Source organism: Schistocerca nitens, chromosome 3 (genome assembly GCF_023898315.1).
Source record: "Schistocerca nitens isolate TAMUIC-IGC-003100 chromosome 3, iqSchNite1.1, whole genome shotgun sequence".
Lineage (NCBI taxonomy): Eukaryota > Metazoa > Arthropoda > Insecta > Orthoptera > Acrididae > Schistocerca > Schistocerca nitens.
The window spans coordinates 859,551,559-859,572,841 of NC_064616.1; the positions used below are offsets into that span (position 1 = coordinate 859,551,559).

At 39.8% G+C, this 21,283-nt stretch overlaps 1 protein-coding gene across 2 annotated transcripts in view; it reads right to left on the bottom strand.

Moving 5' to 3' along the window:
- LOC126248890 (membrane-bound transcription factor site-2 protease) overlaps positions 1-21,283 on the bottom strand; it is a 56,254-nt gene that overhangs the window by 24,484 nt on the left and 10,487 nt on the right. For both annotated transcript variants that reach the window (XM_049950350.1, XM_049950351.1), the window contains exons 3-4: positions 15,947-16,050; positions 5,996-6,242 (exon numbers count right to left, since the gene is read on the bottom strand). In XM_049950350.1, the coding sequence (XP_049806307.1) occupies positions 5,996-6,242; positions 15,947-16,050 (351 nt within the window). The remainder of the gene's footprint in view (positions 1-5,995; positions 6,243-15,946; positions 16,051-21,283) is intronic.

Consider the following 21,283-nt stretch of genomic DNA (forward strand, 5'->3'; position numbering starts at 1 on the left):
AACCCTTCAACTGCTCTGGACGTGTTAACGCGCACACCTTTGTACCTGTCCCTGTGTGCTCTGAATGTGTTTATGCACACCACCAGTCCTTCTACCTGGTACTCTGAACATGTCTACACATAGACACGTTCAGAGCACCAGGTAGATGGACTGGTGGCGTGCGTAAACACATTCAGAGCACACATTACATGTAGACACATTCAGAGTACCAGGTAGAAGGACTGGTGGCGCGCATAAACACGTTCAGAGAACACAAAGGGACAGGTACAAGGGCGCGCATGTTAACACATCCAGAGCAGTTAAAGGGTTAAGCAGGTACACCTGTCAGCTGACTTCAATCTAAAAAAGGTGCAGTTCTAACACCAACTACTACAGGAATTTTTCCATGATTGATCCCACCACCACCCACTACACTGTCACCTATAAGCTTTGCCAGTCTCCCCTTCCCATACCTATTGAGGTGCATGCCATGCCTGCACAGTACATAAGAAACTGTCTACTTGATCTGTGAAGTAAGTTTGCTTAGATAGGTTTGTAAAGAAGTAGAGCTGTGTGTATTTTGTTCACATGGAAATACTGAAACACTGTGCCCTAACAAAAATTCTTCATTTTGAACAGTTTATCACCAATGAAAATTCACTAAAAAGTTGGTGATGGTTTATAAGGCATCTGCTCCTCAATTTTCAACTGTTAATAGCTATGTGGCTGAATTCAAATGTGACTGTACATCTCTTGTAGATGATCCAACTGAAGGACATATGAACACTGCAACATCAATTCAACACAGTAAGAAAGTGCACAGTATAGTATTGTATGACTAAAGACGTATAAAACAGGTGAGCATAAGAAATACTATACTGTATTTCACATCAAGAACCAACTATGAGAATGCACTGTACAAGATGGATGCCACATTAGTTGAATGTTGAGAAAATGTAAAAATGAATTTTCCAGTATAGTTGCGGGAAAAAATGAAGCATTTTGCTGCACCAGTTTCTTACTATGGATAAGATGCGTCTCCATCACTCCACACTAGGAAGGAAACGTTAAACACAGCAGTGTGTGGAAGCCAGTGGTCCTGGACACATAGGATGTAGTTGATTTCATGGCCAATACTATGCAAGTGCTCTGGAGCAACTAGTTGGAAGAAATATCTGCAGTGGCCAAGCGGTTCTAGGTGCTACATACAGTCTGGAACCACGTGACCGCTATGGTCGCAGGTTCGAATCCTGCATCAGGCATGGATGTGTGTGATGTCCTTAGGTTAGTTAGGTTTAAGTACGAGGGCGGTTCAGAAAGTAACCTCCGATTGGTCACAGTGCGGGTTGTGGGGGGAGTAGCGACGCCATCTGTGCGTTCACGCACTCAACAGGTCAGTCGGCATCAAGCCGTGGTCGAGTGAACGTCGTACCTGCGCTAGTTTAGTTTTTGTGGCAGTTTGAAATGTGTGCTGCAATAGAAAACCCCGCCAAATGTGAAGTGCGTGCTGTCATAAGGTTTTTTACAGCCAAAGGATATTCTGCAGCAGCTATTCATCGTGAGCTTTGTGCCGTGTACGGACCAAGAGTTATGAGTGAAGGAGTTGTCCGTGAATCGGTACGTTTATTTAAAAGTGGACGAGAAAACGTTCATGATGAAGAGAGGAGTGGTAGACCATCATTGGTGACTGACGAACTCGTTCAGACAGTTGATGCAAAAGTTCGTGAAAATCGACGTTTCTCAATGTCGGAGTTGTCTACTGGGTTTCCACAGATTTCTAAGACTCTCTTGTACGAGATAGTGACAGCAAGATTGGGTTACCGTAAGTTCTGTGCACGATGGGTGCCCAAAATTCTTACCGACCACCACAAAACTCAAAGAATGGCCTCTGCATTAGACTTTCTGTCACGTTATGAGGACGAAGGAGAACCATTGTTAAACAGAATCGTGACTGGTGACGAAACCTGGATTAAGTACGTGAACCCTGAGACAAAAGAACAATCAAAGATGTGGGCACATTCAAATTCGCCTACCAAACTAAGAAAAGCCTCGCAAGATTTTTCTGCCAGAAAACTAATGGCAACGGTGTTTTGGGATGCCAAAGGGGTGTTGTTGGTTGAATTAATGGAACGTGGTACGACCATTAATCAAGACGTGTACTGTGAAACAATAAAAAAGTTACGACGGGCTATACAGAACAAACGCCGTGGTATGCTGACTTCCGGTATCGTTTTTTTGCACGATAACGCCCGTCCTCACTCTGCTCGCAGAACAACGGCCCTTCTTGAGTCCTTCAAGTGGGACGTTATCAACCATCCACCTTACAGCCCAGACCTGGCGCCAAGTGGTTATCACCTCTTCATGCATTTGAAGAAATGGCTCGGGTCACAGCGGTTTGATGACGACGAAGAGCTCAAAGATGCGGTCACAGGCTGGCTCCAGGCACAAGCGGGTGATTTTTATGCAGAAGGAATTTCAAAGCTTGTGAAGAGATACGATAAGTGCCTCAATCGCTATGGAGACTATGTAGAAAAATAGTGCAAAGATGTAGTTGTAAGATGTATATATTAAAATATTTTTATTTAACTTGGTGTATTTTTTTAAATCAACCGGAGGTTACTTTCCGAACGGCCCTCGTAGTTCTAAGTTCTAGGGGACTGATGACCTCAGAAGTTAAGTCCCATAGTGCTCAGAGCCATTTGAACCATTTGAAATATCTGCAAAGAGGCCTAGACTGCTAAAAGAAAATAAAAACAAATTTCAAACAGGGCAAAGTACCTGACCACAGAGCTGCTTCGGCAATGGAAAACTTTGGGATGTGTAGTATTAAATGTTGGCATACCCACTCTATCAATCAAATTTGGTATCCTCTGGCTTCTGCCTATTCACAAATCAAAGAAATTTTTTGATGGAAGTTCTAAGTCCAATGAGAAGATTATGTCAGTCATAAACTGATATTTTAAAGACCTAACAATGGGGGAGTAAAGACAATCTCCCCCCCCCCCCCTCCCCAGCACGCACACGCGCACGCACGCATGTAGTAGGGAGAGGGGTTTGTATTGGTTGGAATGGGTGAGAAGAAGAAGAGTGCAAGATCAGTTTGGGGGAAGGATGCAGCAGTCAACTGGTAGCGTCTTTTTCAAAGGAATCATCCTAGCATTTGCATTTTGTGATTTTTGAAAACCAAGAAAATCTCAAATCTGGATGGTCAGGTGGGCATTTGAACCGCTTTTCTCCCAAATTTGAATCTAGTGTGATAATCACTGTGCTATCCCCAGAGAAATCACCCTACCAGTCTCTCATAGCTCCCAGACCCTGCCTTGCTAAACTCTTCCAACTGCCACATCCCCACAAACACTGTTCCAAGATCCTGTACAATGCAATAAAATCTGCTCATTAAGAACCTTAGCTCTGCACACAAGTATCCCTGAATGCACCACCTTGCTGGTTCCACATTCCCATACATTTCCCTTGTTGCCCATTTGTCCTTTAGCCCCTTGCTCCTCTCGCCCATTCCACCTAATACAACTATTCACCCAAGTGGATCCCCAGCATTGGGACAATTACTGTGTGTGTGTGTGTGTGTGTGTGTGTGTGTGCGTGTAAGAGAGAGAGAGAGAGAGAGAGAGAGAGAGAGAGAGAGAGAGAGAGAGAGAGGGGGGGGGGGATCATCTTTACTCTCCCACTGGTCTGCAAAATATTCATTTATGATTGCCATAAGCTACTCATTGGAATCAAAACTTCCTTTCTCAGAGCAACACTTCAACTTCACATAAAAAACAATCAAGCTTCCTAAGATTTAGATTTTAAGACTGATAGGTACCTATATTACTAAACTGCTATTCCAGAATTTAATCCCAGTTGCAGGTTGCCTATCTAACTGGTTCCAGGGGCAAAAAAAATCATTTTCAATATTTTGTGTGATAATTGATCAAATTTAAAAAGCTATTACAAGCTATTTATAAAGACGTATAATCTTATCTTAAAGCTTAACACAATTATTACAGTTATAAACTGGGTGTTTGTCTTGAGGCAGTGTAACTGATGGGGTGCAAAACCCAGACTATATTCATCCAGTATTTGAGGATGAGAGGACTTAGTGACTTCCAATAAACTTTACACATAATTACAAACATTTCCAAAACTTTTTCTTACTGATAGCCCCCGCAAAATGATGAAAGGAAGAAAGTTCTTTCACTGTTCACGAAGTAAAACTTCAGCATCATGCATGACTTTTTAGTTTATTATTCCTTTACTGCCTACTATATTTGCAACACAGTTTGCAGCGCCAGTACCCACATATACCACAGCGCCAGTACCAACATATACCACTTACTGTACCTGCAAAATTAGATCACTGTACAACACGTAATTCAGGAGACATAATGTCAAACATTTAAATGCAGGAAAAACTAGCTTTTGCTTAAAATGGAACGCAAATTACCCAGACTATGTTTAGGCAGCATTTCATAATGAGAGCACTTAGTGACTTCCAAAAAACTTTTAAGTGCAATTTCAAACCTTTCCTAAGCTTTTTCTTGCTTACATGTTTAAAGTCAAATATTTAACACATTAACTCATTTGTACAGTAATCAGACATCTGAAGCTTTTTTACGCATGGGAGCTTGATTCTTTAAAGAATTGGGGTTTACCGGTTACTGAATATAAACTGTGACAATTGATAAATACTAATGCTATCACTGGGCAGCACAGAACCCTAGAGAGTGAAACCAACTGGAGAGCACAGGAACCTGCAGCAAAACCTACCAAGAATTTTCATAGAAAGTGTGTAGGCTTTTGCTGCAAAAGTCAATTTCCATAAAATTCTCTGTGTTACAGAAAGTCTCATGAAGTACAACGAGGAGGATTTCAGTACTCTGAATAATTTTGTGAAAAGAATTTCCATTGCTTTTATGTACATTTAGAAAAATGGGTGATCATCTTGCTATAACTGTCCTCGCAAAATATTTTCTCATCCATCTCCATCAATCATTAACCTTTTTTGGTAACTGTTTGTTTATAATACAACAGGGAGACACAACATAACTGCATTTCGGTTGGTGCGCAACTGTAGGAGCAATAACTCTTTCATGGTGGCTTGAATCTGAAATAAAGCTGGTCGATAACAAATAGTTTTCGGTGCAAAAGGAGAATTAATTTCAGACCAGGGTGTTGAAACCCTGATACAACATGCAGTGCCATATTAACACTGTAAAATGTTTAACAACAGTACAGTTAAAGGTTGCAGTAAGAAAGAGAGTATGCAAAAACAAACATGAAGTGAGTCATTATCAAAGAAGTGGCAAATTCATGAAATTTATTTGCAAGACATTTTACTGTCTGCCTATATTGTACAATATTTCTAATGTTGTGGATTTATTACAAAAAAGACCATACATCAGTTTTAGCAAAATTTACTGCAGGTCTTTGAAAATCAATACTGACTAAATTATATACACTGAATGTTGAAATGAGTTTATGATGTTACTGATGTGCTACTAATCTTATAACAAGTTTACCATAGTTCAGGATGCAGAGTCCCTATTACTGGTGACAGACACACTTCAAGTAAAAAATACCTATCCCTAGCTTTCACTTTCTATTTGTTATCGACCAGCTTTATTTCAGATTCAAGCCACCATGAAAGAGTTATTGCTCCTACAGTTGCGCACCAACCGAAATGCAGTTATGTTGTGTCTCCCTGTTGTATTATAAACAAACAGTTACCAAAAAAGGTTAATGATTGATGGAGATGGATGAGAAAATATTTTGCGAGGACAGTTATAGCAAGATGATCACCCATTTTTCTAAATGTACATAAAAGCAATGGAAATTCTTTTCACAAAATTATTGCAGTGTCTCTCTCATCAGTACTAGAAATTTTGCCCCCTCGTGGTAAGTACTGCTCAGCCATTCTATCACTTTGTAATTTTAACATTTTTCTGAATTTAATCTGCCTTTTGATACAATTGCTATTGTATGAAAGCTTAAAAATCAACAGTAAACAGACAAATACCTCTCTGATGTTCTGCACTGCTACGCCACTGCCTGAATCAAAAGCTGGGTAGAAAATCAGTGGCAACAGCCATAAGAATATAGCTGCAAAAACTGCTAATACAATGTTGTGCCATACACCAGCACACAAAATTCGTAGTTGCCTCTTTGGCGACAGGGATTCCAGTTGATCTGAATTAAGATTAACATACGCTAATGGCACAATAGCTATTAAGATTATGCCACAGCCTGATATGTGAACATCTTCCCTGAAAGAGAGAAAATGACCAAAACTTGCAACTACACTACTACACATTCAGATAACATATACACACACAATATGAAAAAATGATTGAGGTAATGAAAACATTCCATGAATAATCACTTCATCAACTAGTGCAACAGTTTATTTATTTTAATCTGTGGAGCTACAAGTGCAAAAAACTATGTACTAAAATTTCACCTACATTAAAAAGCCACAAGTGCACCAACATATTCGTCACATAGGAACTGCTAGAGATTACAAGCTTCACTTACCCTCCGTGAGAAAGACTAGTGTACTTCAGCTCACCGAGAGGTTACTGGGATAAATAAAGTATCATTTTAATAAACCAAGAGTCATATGCTGGCAGTACTTGGGGTTAACTACATCTTCAACCAAAATAACTACACATATGATGTTTCTATAATCAAAAATAAGTGACTTGTCAAACATACCAAGTGAGCACCCAACAACTAGCACATGCTAAATGCAAGTGCCTGCTCAGATTTTTCTGAAGAAACAGTGTCTGTTCACTAGGGACATGCGAGTCGTGCAGTGACTGTTATCAGCATGTACGGTGTAGCCCTTGGCAGGCACCAAAAATTCACAAAGTCTCTCAACAGGCACTGCACTTCACAGTAGTGACACTATAACTGCTGGCTGTCAATTGAGAGTAATTGCCATCTGTTGCATACAGCTAAATGAGTCAAAAGTGACTCAAGCTGGTGCTGTCATGTCCCCACAAGAACCTGGAGACATGCTACCTGCAGTGCTTCCTGTGGCTGCAAAAGTGTATATGTTGGAGGATTTCCACAGCAAACTTAATCCTCAAGGTGGTCTCACAGAAGTTCAGCTGAATAAACATGTGGAATTCGGAGACCAAGTGTTTTGAAACACACAATCCTGCTCTTAAAACCATCTGAAGACGCTTTTAGCCAACTGACAAAGTGCATCAACCTGCCGAAAGATCAAATCAATCCCAGCGAAGACTAGCACAGTGTAGAGGTAAATGTGACCCCTGAAAATGAATTTGTAACCTATTACCTGGCAAAGTGACCTGGTTACCTAGCCACGGTGACAGCACCACTGTATTTATGCCAGAGAAGCAGGAAGGGGAGGTAGTAACAGTGTATGCTCAGTAATGTTACAAGTGGAGCACTACCACAAGATACATGTCTGTACATGCCTCTGAATGAAGTGCCCATTGGGAACAAGAACACAAACAGGACACACAGTATATGTCAACTTGGCTGCTCACAACACTTCACTGGCAGTGTAGTAAAACTGCTTTCTCTCACAATATCACTGTTTTCTACAGTTGTTGATGTTGTTTTGTCATCTCCTGTTTCAGCTGCAGATGTATTTATCTGACTGATTTTGTTGTACTTTCAGTTTCTTCATCCATCGTACTCTCTCTCATCCAATAGTCATCGCACACTTTTTTTACCTGATATATGGCCCTTGTAGTTTTATAATGTCACAACACAAAAATCTAAAGCCAAACAGTACAAGCACACTGACTGCATGGTCTAATAGTTTTCATTTTTGCTAGAATATCGAGGTCATGAGTTCAATTCCCTGTGACCACCTACATTTTTTCTCTGGTGGAAAGGCCTGGAAGGAGTTTAACTCAACCTTGTGAGACCGACTGAAAAGCTGCCTGAATATAAAAGCAGCAAAATTGCTGCACAAGTCACCAAAGTAGTGTTTTACATTGAAAGGCTTACACCAGGGTAGGTGACGTCGTCGTTGTGGTCTTCAGTCCAGAGACAGGTTTGATGCAGCTCTCCATGCTGCTATATCCTGTTCAGGCTTCTTCACCTCCAAGTAGGTAACTACTGCAACCAACATCTTTCTGAATCTGCTTAGTGTATTCATCTCTTGGTCTCCCTCTACAATTTTTACCCTTCACGTTTCTCTCTAATACTAAATTGGTGATCCCTTGATGCCTCAGAATGTGTGCTACCAACTGATCCTTTCTTTTAGTCAGGTTGTGCCACAGATTCCTCTTCTCCCCAATTCTACTCAGTACCTCCTCATTACTTACGTGATCTTCCCATCTAATCTTCATCATTATTCTGTAGCATCATATTTCGAAAGCTTCTATTCTCTTCTTGTCTAAACTATTTGTTGTCCATGTTTCGCTTCCATATATGGCTACACTCCATACAAATACTTTCAGAAAAAGACTTCCTGACACTTAAATCTATACACAGTGTTAACAAATTTCTCTTCTTCAGAATCGCTTTCATTGACAGGGCCAGTCTACATTTTATATCCTCTCTACTTTGACCATCAGCAGTTATTTTGCTTCCCCCGATAGCAAAACTCATCTACTACTTCAAGTGTCTCATTTCCTAATCTAAGTCTCTCAGCATCACCTGATTTAATTCGACTACATTCCATTACCCTAGTTTTGCTTTTGTTGATGTTCACCTTATATCCTCCTTTCAAGACACTGTCCATTCCATTCAACTGCTCTTCCAGGTCCTTTGCTGTCTCTGACAGAATTACAATGTCACTGGCAAACCTCAAAGTTTTTATTTCTTCATGGATTTTAATTCCTACTCTGAATTTTTCTTTTGTTTGCTTTACTGCTTACTCAATATACAGATTGAATAACATCAGGGATAGGCTACAACCCTGTCTCACTCCCTTCCCAACCACTGCTTCCCTTTCATGCCCCTCGACTCTTATATCTGCCATCTGGTTTCTGTACAAATTGTAAATAGCCTTTCGCTCCCTGTATTTTACCCCTGCCACCTTCAGAATTTGAAAGAGAGTATGCCAGTCAACATTGTCAAAAGTTTTCTTTACGTCTACAAATGCAAGAAACGTAGGTTAGTCTTTTCTTAATCTATCTTCTAAGACACACGACGTTCATCTATTAGCAGCAAAAGCATCAGCCATTATGTTTTCGGGTTAGAACGTGCGATACTTGAAATATTATGACTACACATCTTATTCTTTGCAAGATTTCTGACAATTTCTGAAGGATTTAAGTTCATATGGCATGGCAGAGGTGGGAAGAGAACCATTTCCTTGCAAAATTTTGTCAGTGGAATAAACAGGGGAGGGTTGGTGCTCCTTAATTAATGTCAAAAGTTCACCTTTTCATATCTCTATATATTTTTAATTTTTTCTCTCAGTTTCCACATGATAGTCTTACATTTTTCCTGTTATAGACATAGAGGACAAGCGAACACAAAAGAAAATTCAGCATTCACAACAATGAAACATTAGCTGAGACAGTTGTTTGACAATGCTCTCTACATGCTGTCACTTGGCAACATTTATTCATAGTGCTGTGTATATGAATGCACAGTTCATCTAAATAAGCTACTGACCACTTTAATTTGGATGCTTCACTTTTTGTAAGAAAATTAATGTTATATGCCCTTTTAGCAAATATGTTCTTTCAGCCACAAATAGTTATCATTCATTCTGGCACCTTTTAAAATAAAATCCCACAGATGCAACAATTATTTCTTAGAGTTTATTTAGTAGCCTGGAACTCCAGTTCTGTGTGAAAAAAGCTGTGAAATTTTTACAAAGATAATATTTCCCGTATTGTTCGCAATATCCCAGCAATTGCTGCATAATACCACGTTTATCTACATAATCAATAAAATATATATTGTGAGCATTTTACTCATTCTACTTTGGGGCAAATATATGAATCCTGCTACACCTTTCATGGTGACCCTCCTCCTGTAATTTGCACATCACTGACTTCTTTAATTTTTTCTTGTCCACATTTTTTTGCACCTCCCATTACCTTCTCTGTCAACACCATCACACCTTTCTCATTATCGATGTAATTAAAATTGAGGCCATTAACAGTAAGTTGTTACAGCTTCTACCAAACGTTTCTCCATGAACACTTTTGGCACTCACGCTATGAGCTAACAATGTGCACTGTTTTATAATGGCATGTGACAGTACTTTGTCACACGATCAAGTTCTCACAATGGCCAGGTATCCACTTCACCTTGGCAAGTAATAATGAGTTAATCATATTTCCCATGGAGATTAATGTTCTAAGGATATGCCATGAAAATATTCGGTACCTCTAGAAAAAGACCAAATTGTCTTTTTTTATCCTTTTTTCTTCAGAAACAGCTGTAGAATGTTTGTTTCTTGCTGGCTATGATAATGTCTATAGTCCCTTAAAGGAAATAAATGAGACTCATTGGACAAGGTCATTGCTGCCAACAGTGTTCCAACTTCGATAGTGGTGATCAAATTTATAGTCTTGTTAACTAATGCAGCATCATTAGCAATGGTGTAAATATCATGCTTTGGGGCCTCATTCACAGTAAGATTTGATAAGCTGTTATGGTAAACAAGAGTCTGTCAGTCCTATGATATATCTTGGCAGTGAGGTATTCCAGTGTAGAAATCTAGTTGTACTTCACACTCCACTTTAGTTGATATAAACAGCACACAGTGTTTCATAATTTCCACAGCAGATATTCACAGTGGTGCCATTATGTCTGTTTCTGATGCACTTTCACCACAGACATAATGAAAAAGTTTATAAATTTCACTATTTCAAATATATTTACTCCTTGGCCCAAATATTTGTCACCACCCCTTTTGCAACTCAAATAAATTGCTACACTGTCTAAAGCAACAGTCAGAAAAATGTGAACAAATAGCCTGCCAGTCTGCGTAGGTACCAATTTCAACAGTGCACATCACACTATGTTTCTCATGAGATATGTACATTTTGTAGTTCTCACATCTAGGAAGTGGTCAGAATAATCTGAATCTACGGCATAAATAAAGGGAGAAAGTGAAACATGATGTTAGCATGTAATCAAGACCTGTACAAGTACTGCAAGTGTTAAGGTTCTCCATGATAATCACTATTTACACCTTTTGTGCACTCATACCAGAAAACATGGAAAGTTTGAAATTTAATATAGGGTGTTGGCATGCAAACTTACAATTACAAACTGTACACTATCATTTCTATCCAGTCAGTCAAATTACACAAAACTCTCTCCAACAGCAGAATTCAGTGAGGGTTACAACTGCCACTGAGTCACTATCATTTAATCACCTCTACCATGAAGGCATAGTTCATGAAAGTGTTGGTATGGTTAAAAGTGAACTATGATCTATCCAGTTTTAAGTTGAGTTGTGACCTGCCTTTGTTGCAAGACTTCAATCTGTGACACTACACTGTTCCCATAGGATGTGTGGAATTGTAGCTCTATAAAGTTCTCGAGTCTCTTGAACCCCTGCACAACAGACACATACACTTTGTCAATTAAACAGAGCCTAAAATGCATTGAATGAAATACATAATAGACAAAAGAAAGAAAGAGTGTATGTATTTTGAAGACCTATCATAGGTTTTAAATTGTCACTATATGTTTATTCTATAACGTGAAACACATCTTAAGCAAACTGCTGAGGAATCACACATGATGTGATTGTTACAAGTTTGTAGCTGTCCTGAGAAACATGTAGTCATTGAACATTTACTGTTGAGTACACACAGTCAGCACCATTGCTACTAACTGAAATTAGTTCCTTTGGATGGCATGTAGTTCGCATTCTAAAAAGAAACAATACATCTGGAAAGTATATATTTGACACACATGAATAAAAGAATGAATTTTTTTTAAACATTTTGATATACATGAAAACTAATAGCTCTTAAAAATTTCATATTCCTTTTAATAAACTGATCTATGTTAATCAACACTACTTGGTAATTTATTTATTTATTTATTTTTTGCTGTATCACAACAGAAAGAACGCTACCTGCTGGTTGAGTACACAATGCACAAAGGAAGTGCTCTCTTTCTTCACATGTGAAGTAAGGGAACTCCACTTTTGTTTCTTTAAAGCCTACAGAACCTAGTCAATCACAATTAAATATTCTTGGTATTCCTGCATTGTCAAATTAGAATAATCGATGAGCCAAATATACAAAGAATGAAATTAATTAAATTCACTGAAATGAAATTAATGGATTCAGGGGATGAAAGCAATGAAGATACGATATCTACATTTACGTGGCTACTCTGAAAATCACACTTGAGTTACTGGCAGAGGGTTCATAGAACCACCTTCACAATAATTCTTTATTATTCCACTCTCGAACAGTTCGCAGAAAAACAAACACCTATATCTTTCTGTGCGAGCTCTGATTTCCCTTATTTTATTAGATGACTGTTTCTCCCTATGTAGGTCAATGGCAACAAAATTATTTTTGTATTCAGAGAAGAAAGTCGGTGATTCAAATTTCATGAGAAGATGCTGCCGCTACGAGAAACACCTTTGTTTTAATGATGTCCACAGCAAACCTCATATCATGTCCATGAGACATTCTCCCCCATTTCTCGATAATACAAAATGTGCTGCCTTCTTTGAACTTTCTCAACATACTCCATTAATCCTATCTGGTAAGGATTCCACACTGCGCAGCGGTACTCCAAAAGAGGATGGACAAGCGGGATGTTGGCAGTCGATTTAGCAGATTTGTTGCATTTTCTATGTGTTCAGCCAATAAAAAGCAGTCTTTGGTTCGCCTTCCCCACAACAATATCTATGTGTTCTTTCCAATTTAAGTTATTAGTAATTGTAATTCCTAGGAGTTTAATTGAATTTACAGTCTTTAGATTTTATTGATTTATCATGTAATCAAAGTTTAACAGATTCCTTTTAGCAGTCATGTGGATGAACTTTCACTTTTCATTATTTTTGGGTTAATTGGCAATTTTCACACCATACAGATAACTTATTTAAATTGTTTTGCAATTGGGTTTGATCTTCTGATGACTTTACTAGACAATAAATGACAGCATCATCTGCAAGCAATCTAAGAAGGCTGCTCAGATTGTCTCCTAAATCATTTATATAGATAAATACTGCTTTGGAGAATGTCAGAAATCACTTGTGTTTCACTTGATGACTTTCCATCAATTACTATAATCTGTGAGCTCTCTGACGGGGAATCACGAATCCAGTGACATAACTGAGACGATATTTCATAAGCACGCAATTTGATTACAAGCCACTTGTGAGGTACAGTATGAAAAGCATTCTGGAAATCTAGAAATACGGCATCAATTTGAAATCCCTTTTTGATAGCACACAACACTTCGTGTGAGTAAAGAGATAACTGTGTTTCACAAGAACAATGTTTTCTAAATCCATGTTGACTATGTTTCAATAGACTGTTCTCTTCAAGGTAATTCATAAAGTTCAGACACATTATATGTTATAAAATCCCACTGCACATCAGTGTTAATATGGGCTTATAATTTAATGGATTATTCCTATTGCCTTTCTTGAATATCGGTGTAACCTGTGCAACTTTCCAGTCTTTGGATATGGATTTTTCATCGAGCGAATGGTTGTACATGATTGTTAAGTATGGAGCTATTGCATCAGCATACCATGACAGGAACATAACTGGTATACAACCTGGACTGCAAAACTTGTTTTTATTAAGTAATGTAAGTTGCTTCACTAGTCCAAGGATATCTACTTCTAAGTTACTCATGTTGGCAGCTGTTCTTGATTCAAATTCTGGAATATTTACTTAATCTTCTTTGATGAAGGAATTTTGGAAGGCTTTGTTTAGTACCTCTGCTTTAGCAGCACTGTCATTGATAGTATTTATGTTGCTACCGCACAGAGAAAGCATGGTTGTGTCTTACCGCTAGCATACTTTACATATGCCAGAATCTCTTTGGATTTTCTGCCAGATTTCGAGACACAGTTTTCTTAGTCTATGCTAAATTTTGAGCTTCTATAAAAGATTGCCAATCTTGTGGGTTTTGCTTTTGTTTGAATTTGGCATGCTTTTTTCATTTTCCTGCAACAGCATTCTGACCTGTTTTGTGTACTATGTAGGACCAGCTTTGGTGTCTGTTAATTTCTTTGGAATAAATTTCTCAATTGCTGTTGATACTGTTACTTTCAATTCAAGCCACATCTGGTCTAGACTTACACTGTTAATTTGGAAGGAGTGGAGATTGTCTTTCAGGAAGGCAGCAAGTGAATATTTATCTGTCCCTGTATGTGTTCTGATGCCCATTATTAGCTCAGGATTATTTGTTGCTAATAGGTCAAGTGTGTTTTCACACAAAATGATAATAAAAACTTTCACATACTGAACCTGCTATGCAATGATTAGGGACCTGAAAAAAATTTTGCACTTGCAATAAATCCAAATATTGATGCAAATTCTGTCTCAAAAGGCTAGGACACAAAATTACCTAATAAATGCTGTTTCATAGCAGACTGTATTCAGGTGAGCTACGTTACCAGAGGTAGAGTGAAATAGCTTTATTTTTTGCAAATAAATATCGAAAATGTTACCAATTTTGGTTACTGGTATTTCATATCATCATGGTGAAGCTCAAAACGAAACAATAATGTATAATGTGTTTGCAAAACAAAATGTGCATGAACACAACAGTGTATCGATGCACTCAACGTTCTGCTGCCACATCAACTGTACGTGGTTGAATGGACTCTAAAAGATACACACGGCATAATGCAACATAGACTCAGCTGTGGGGCCTAATATCTTAGAACAAAGAAACACATCCATTTATCGGATAGTTAAATTTCAAAAGCTGTTATAATACAGACACACTACTGTGTTAGTGTTAGGTGGTGAGTGTTTTGAGCTGTAGTTGCATCAAGTACTGGTAGAGGTCTGGCTTTAACTAACTCTTTTATGACACTGCCATCATCAGTAACCAATTTCGGAGTAGCCATCACTCAAGGCCTTGTGTTGTGTGTTGCTCATTGTTTTCCTTTCTCTTTGAAGAGACTAATCCAGGTCCATTGTGGAGTTCGATTACAGCCTTCACGAAACCAGAAAGGATCGGCAGGCCTTTTGACCACGTGCCAGTTCGAGTTTTGCAGAAACACAGAACAGGAGTGTAGACTGGCTGTCTTGCAAGAGGGAGGCAGGACTCATTTCACCTCACCATTTCTCTCCCCTCCAGTTGTCTTAATTCTAGTTTGTTCATACTCATGGCTGAGTGCCAGTTTATAGTGTCCCCAACTCTGTGCAACAGAAAATGGAAAACAAAACCTGTCAACATATTTCAACCACACTTAAAGTCTTCCCTTAATGTGCAAATAGAGTTATTTTCAGTGCTACTTCTATGCTCAGTACCTTGTTGGGTCTATCTGTAGCATTGTCAAGTATGGGTTGGATGGCTATGAATTCCCATGAATGATTGGAATGTATAATCTACTGATTTTGTGATAATCAAATTGGGCACAAAAAGAAAAATAATGTTAAATCAGAGAAGCACTCTGCTCATTGGCTGGAAAATGTTGCTGTTTCTTAACAGAAACAATCAGTTTGTCAGAAACTTAAATAGAGCCTAAAGAAGAAAACAAGCACAGACCATTTTGGAAAAAAATTGTTGAAGTGTGTGCAGAAGTAAACATTCCAGTCAAAAAAGTTCCACAATTGCCTTTTTTTTACCAATTTAAAAGCACTGAGGCTTTGTCTTCAGGTACACAGCATATAAGTTAAACATCACAGCATAAGTATGGAACTACTGGGCAAAAGATGCAGATCCAATTGAGTGTGCCTCTTTTTAGTTATTGTTTTTTTATTATTATTTTATCAGGACTATTTCTTGGCTACCTATTTCCACTGTTTTTCACAACTGGAAAACTAGGAAATATGGGTTGGTTCATAACAATACCTTCACTCACCGAACTGCAGCCACTGCATGACCAAACTCGTGAACAATACTGCAAGCAATCATTGTTAATCCATAGTATCCGAGTTCACTTGCTGGCAAATTTACTCCAGGTACCTGCAAGAGGATATCAGCCTCTGTAGCAATTGTCAGCAGTTGTTGACTAGATTGCAGTAGTGGAATACAGTACAGCATTAGTGACAGTCAAAACTTGCAGTCCAGTATACACAAAATAATACAACACATGCAATATACTTCTAACACTTGCTACATAATTTTTAAATGACTGGAAAACAAGAGAGAAAAAGTACACGTCTTGAAAATACTAGTTTGTGCACAATATTACTATGACGGCCAAACAAAAATAAAAAAAAAACATCTTTATGGACTAAGAATATTCCTTGTTAATGTACAGCACAAAAAAATGTGCCTCAGGGAGTAACAGCGTGGGAAAAATGGCAAAGTGAACAATATTTCACATTTCATTGCCAGTGGAGATTATGTTCACAGTGAAGACTGCAACACTCAATTTCTGAACAAGTTTCTGAATGTGACACATGCATAAACACTTGTCATCCATTTTCAGGTCTTAGAATTGCAAGGTTTGATTTTGTAGTATTTCATCATTCTACGATTGTAAAATTTCTTATTTTTGTATCATATGCCATGTTCAGGATCACATGTTTTTGCTCAATTACCCTCTACACCTTGTCCAAAAACAGATCTCATGTGCCTTGTCTGCCCAGTCACTTACTATCCTACACATACCCTCTGACCCACCAAAATGAGTGCCATTCTTTTGACTTAGTACCACCCAGGACCGGAGCAACACCAACTTGTCCAGAAGTACAAAATATTCAAAGACTCAAATGCTTTTGTTACATCAACAAAAATTACTGTTGACTTCAATTTAGAGTTGCATGTGCTCTGCATAAAAGAGTAAATTCCAGTTTCAAATGATGTTTCTTGTTTGAAACCATGCTGCAGAACTTGAGTGAATTATTTGTACTAAGATGTGAAACTAAAAGTAACAAAAGATGGAAAACTGTGTGTGTCTGTGTACCTACGCAGAGGCTTAAAATGAAGTATCTTGGCAATATTAAAACATTAATTAAACAGGAAGAAAGTGGTAGGAGGATTTAGAGCAATATAGCAAATCGACGTGGCTGGTTGACTGCAAGAATAAAAAAGGATGAGCCAGTCACTCTGCAACACACTAAAACTTCCATCGTAAAAGATTAGGTCAGAGTTCAGTCACAGCACAAAATTTTAAAACTCAAGTCGCACTTGTGTCACCATCAGCTAAAATAGAGGGCAGATTCCCACTAATACAAGCATCGCAAAACAGGGGAGCCTCTCGCCAAAGGAAAAAGCCATGTGTAAGAGGGCAGTGCTGAATTTGAAGACATGTGAGGGACACTTCATCCCAGCCGGCAGGGGAGTAGGGCACTGTGCCACATCTTGTCCTCTGCAAGCCTGATCGGCCTGTTCTTTTCCCCGTATCCCCACATGTCCTAGCACCCAACAGAATGAAACTGCTTTATATGCCGCTGGAGCAAGTATAGTTGGTCATACATCAGCTGGGCCAACGTCTCTGCTGGGTACAGGTTCTACAACAATTGTAAGGCACTAAGGGAATCTGAGCAGGTGAGAAATTGTTTGCCTTGAATATGTCTCATCTGCTCCAATGCCCTCAGGATCATGTGGAGCTCCTCAGAGAAAACGGTATATTCATCACGAAGGCGAATCCTGGTGACATGGTCGAGAAACTCTACAGAGCAGCCAAGGGAATTCCCTTGTTAGGAGCTATCAGTGTACGCTACTATGAAACCATGTGCATACCTAAAATATTAAAAAACAGAGACTGAAATGTAAAATCTGGTGTACTATCTTTCTTAAAATTGGACACATCTAAAATAAGTCTGGGCCTCTGGAGGAGCCATGGTGGAAATCTGGTCCAACCTCGATGTAAAACATTAAGACCGACCACACCCATCGCTAAAAAGCAATCCTGTGCCCGAATCCCATACAGCCTTGTTGCCCTTTGCCAGTTAAAAAAAAAAAGCATTTCCATTGGAGGCTGAACAACAGTATGGTATGCACATGTGTATGTTGTGGACAGTGTTTTATATGCCTGGCACAATGTAAGGAGCTGTCGCCTGATGTTAAGTGGCGGTTCATCAGCCTCTGCACAGAAGCTTGGTATGGTGCTTCTTCTGAATGCCTGAGTGGCCAACCGAATCCCATGTCTAGCATCTTTAAATATGAGGCTCTCACAGACCTATACACCGTGCACCCATAACCAATCCGAGAGTGCACAAAGGCTCCGTAAAAGTGGAGCAGAAAAGTCCAGTCTGCTCCCCATGTAAGGCTAAGACATTTTAAAATACTTAGAGCCTTAAGAGGCAATTTGTTTGGCCCAGAAATCACACTTGGTCTTTATAATTAATATCAGTGTCCTTCATCCTCAACTCAGGAAAGTTTAAAATGGCAATGAGAACAGTCAAAAAGAATACAATAAAACCACTCTTCTGCGCCAATTCATCCAAATGTAGAAGAGTTAGTTGCAACTGATGTGTTGCTGTTGCAAGGTCTACAGATGAACAAAACACAGAGGAGTCACCCACAAACAAAGAACACTGGACAGAACTTCTCACAACTGGCGTAATGTTATTGATAGCTACGGTTAAGACAGTCGCACTTAAAACACTACCTTAAGGGACACCATTCTCCTGCTCAAAGTGATCAGACAGGACGCCACTGACTTGGTATTGGAAATACCATAGCGAGAGAAAGGACTGAATAAAAATGGGAAGATATCAACTAAAGCCCGATTCACGAAGCTGCTCGAGGATAAGATGCCTCGAAGTAGCATCACAGTCATATTCGATGTCATAAAATATACCTAGAAGGTGATGCCGGTGCAAGAAAGCCTGTTGTATAGCTGCCTTCAGGAGGGCCAGGTTATCAAAGGTGAAGTGATACCTCCTGAACCCATACTGAAAGTGACTAAGGAGTTGCCTGGATTCTAAGATCCAGACAAGGTGGCAGTTTACCATCTGCTCCAAGGTACAAGGTGACAGTTGACCATCTGATCCAAGGTGTTTCTCACACAGCTAGAGAGGGCAACACTATGACAACTACTCAGGCATGTACAATCTTTCCCAGGTTATAACAAGGAATTAAAACTAACTCACACCACGAGTCGGGAAAGTGACTTGATGCCCAAATGGTATTAAAAAGTATGTAGAGGATATCTTTGTTTCTCCTTGTGAGGTGCCGCAACACACTGTGATGTATTCTGTCGTGACCAGTCTGTGTGTCACAAGCCGTAGACAACGCAGAATCCAGCTCCCATGTGGAGAATGGGCAGTTGTAATTTTCATCAGTGGTGGACCAGAAGTCAAAACTTCTCCTCTCAGCAACCGCTCTGTGGCACAGTTGCAGTAACTGTGCCAAAGTAGGCTGCCACACTCTGGGCAATGTCTCACAGACTGGTTTGGAGGTGCCGTTCCTCATTACAGCAGGCATGGGCCATCTCCCGCCCCTCCCAGAAATTCTCCTGACGATCTCCCATACAACGGAACTCTTCGTGGAATGATTAGGGGTGTTCGGGAACTGCTGCCATGACAACTTCTTGTTCTCTAGAATAATCTGGTGACATTTTGCCCTCGCCACCTGAAAGCCTGCAAGATTCTCTGCAGTTGGCTGACACTTGAACCTATGCACAGCTGCATGCCTAGTCCCGATTGGAGAGCAGCACTCGTCGCTCCACCAAAGGATGGGCTGCCTCTTCAGCTGCCCTGTGGACTGTGGAATGCATGTTAGTGGCACAGTGGATCATTTTGGTAACATGAACCACCCATACCTCGGCATTGACACAATGTTCAAACTGGGCTAACTATAAAGTGTCCAGTCTGCTCTACAGAGCACCCATTGTGGTGATTTCCTTTCATGCTCCATTCCACTTGGCAGGTGAATTCAGAGCAGAGTGATCAATTCTGTACAAGCCATTGACCACTTCCCATTGAACAGTGTGAGCAAGGGCTAGAGAGCAAACCAAAGATCAGTGGCAGAGAACGAGCTAGTTGCAGTGAAGAAGTGTGTGCTCTGTCCCGTATTTAGCAAATATGCACACGATGACACGAGAAGTCTCTCAGTTTCTCTACCCCTTGGGCTGGTAGTGGTAGATCACTAGAGCACACTGTGTGCATTAAAATCACCACAGAGGATGAAGGGGTGGGGAGCAGTGTAAGGTGGTCATTGAAAGACTCTTCGTAGAGCGCATCATTTGGGGGCTTGTAAGGGAACATATTGTCAACGGATGCCACACATGCACTGATATTGCAACTGCTTGTAAATTCATTGTAAAGGAGAGAGGCGAGGAGTGGTAGTTGGTACTGATGAAAATACCGACTCCTCCTCTGTATGATTGTTTGAAATTAGTCTCCTGGAAACATAAACACAGTGCTCTACCCTGAGGTAGTAGACATCCCCACAAGTTCCACTTTAGTATGGGAGTCATCTAGCATGGGCGGTAGCACCTTCATCCTGTCTCTCTGCTGGGGTGAGAGACTGTGGCAGGCGCAGGTTCTGTCGTGTGGCGAGACAATTGCCTCACACATACTTCATACTCCGCCATCTCTGGAGAAGAGGCAGATGAAGTATCAGGTAAAATTATGCTGACAGGGTCCGACGGTTTACTACTTGATTTTACCTGAAGGACTGATGCAAAAGATGTAAGATGTAGCAAATGCAGGGGGCTGTACGGACTTGTAGATATTTTTCACTGCACTGTAGGGGATATGCTTTGTTGTTTTTATTTTCTGTACTTTGCATTCCTCTAGAAAGATTCTGCAGGCCATACTCCAAACAGGGTGGCTTCCAGAGCAGTTTATACATTTGATAGGAGATGAACAACCAACTCCTTCATGAGCTGCCTTACTGCAGTAGCCACGTCACTTCTCCCTTACACTCAATGGCTGTATGCCCAAAACACTGGTATTTAAAAGAGCACATTGGGTTTGGGACCTGCAGCCACATGTTTAGGTAAAGAAAGCCTGCCTTGACATGGTCTGGGAGTTTGTTGGTATTGAAGGTAAGAATACAGGAGTCGGATTTCACCAGGGCTCCATCTACCCTTTTCATAATGTTCTGAACATCAACAGTTTCCTCCTGAGACTACTCACTCTTCAATTCTTCTATAGGAATAGCAACTAAGTCCCTACATAACACAACACCTTTGCTGAAGTTCAAGGTGCTATGGAGCTCGGTGTCGATGGAATATTCCCCCAGGCACGTCGCTCTCTGTGGGTTAACAGCTTGTTAGGAACTGGATGTTTCTGCCAAC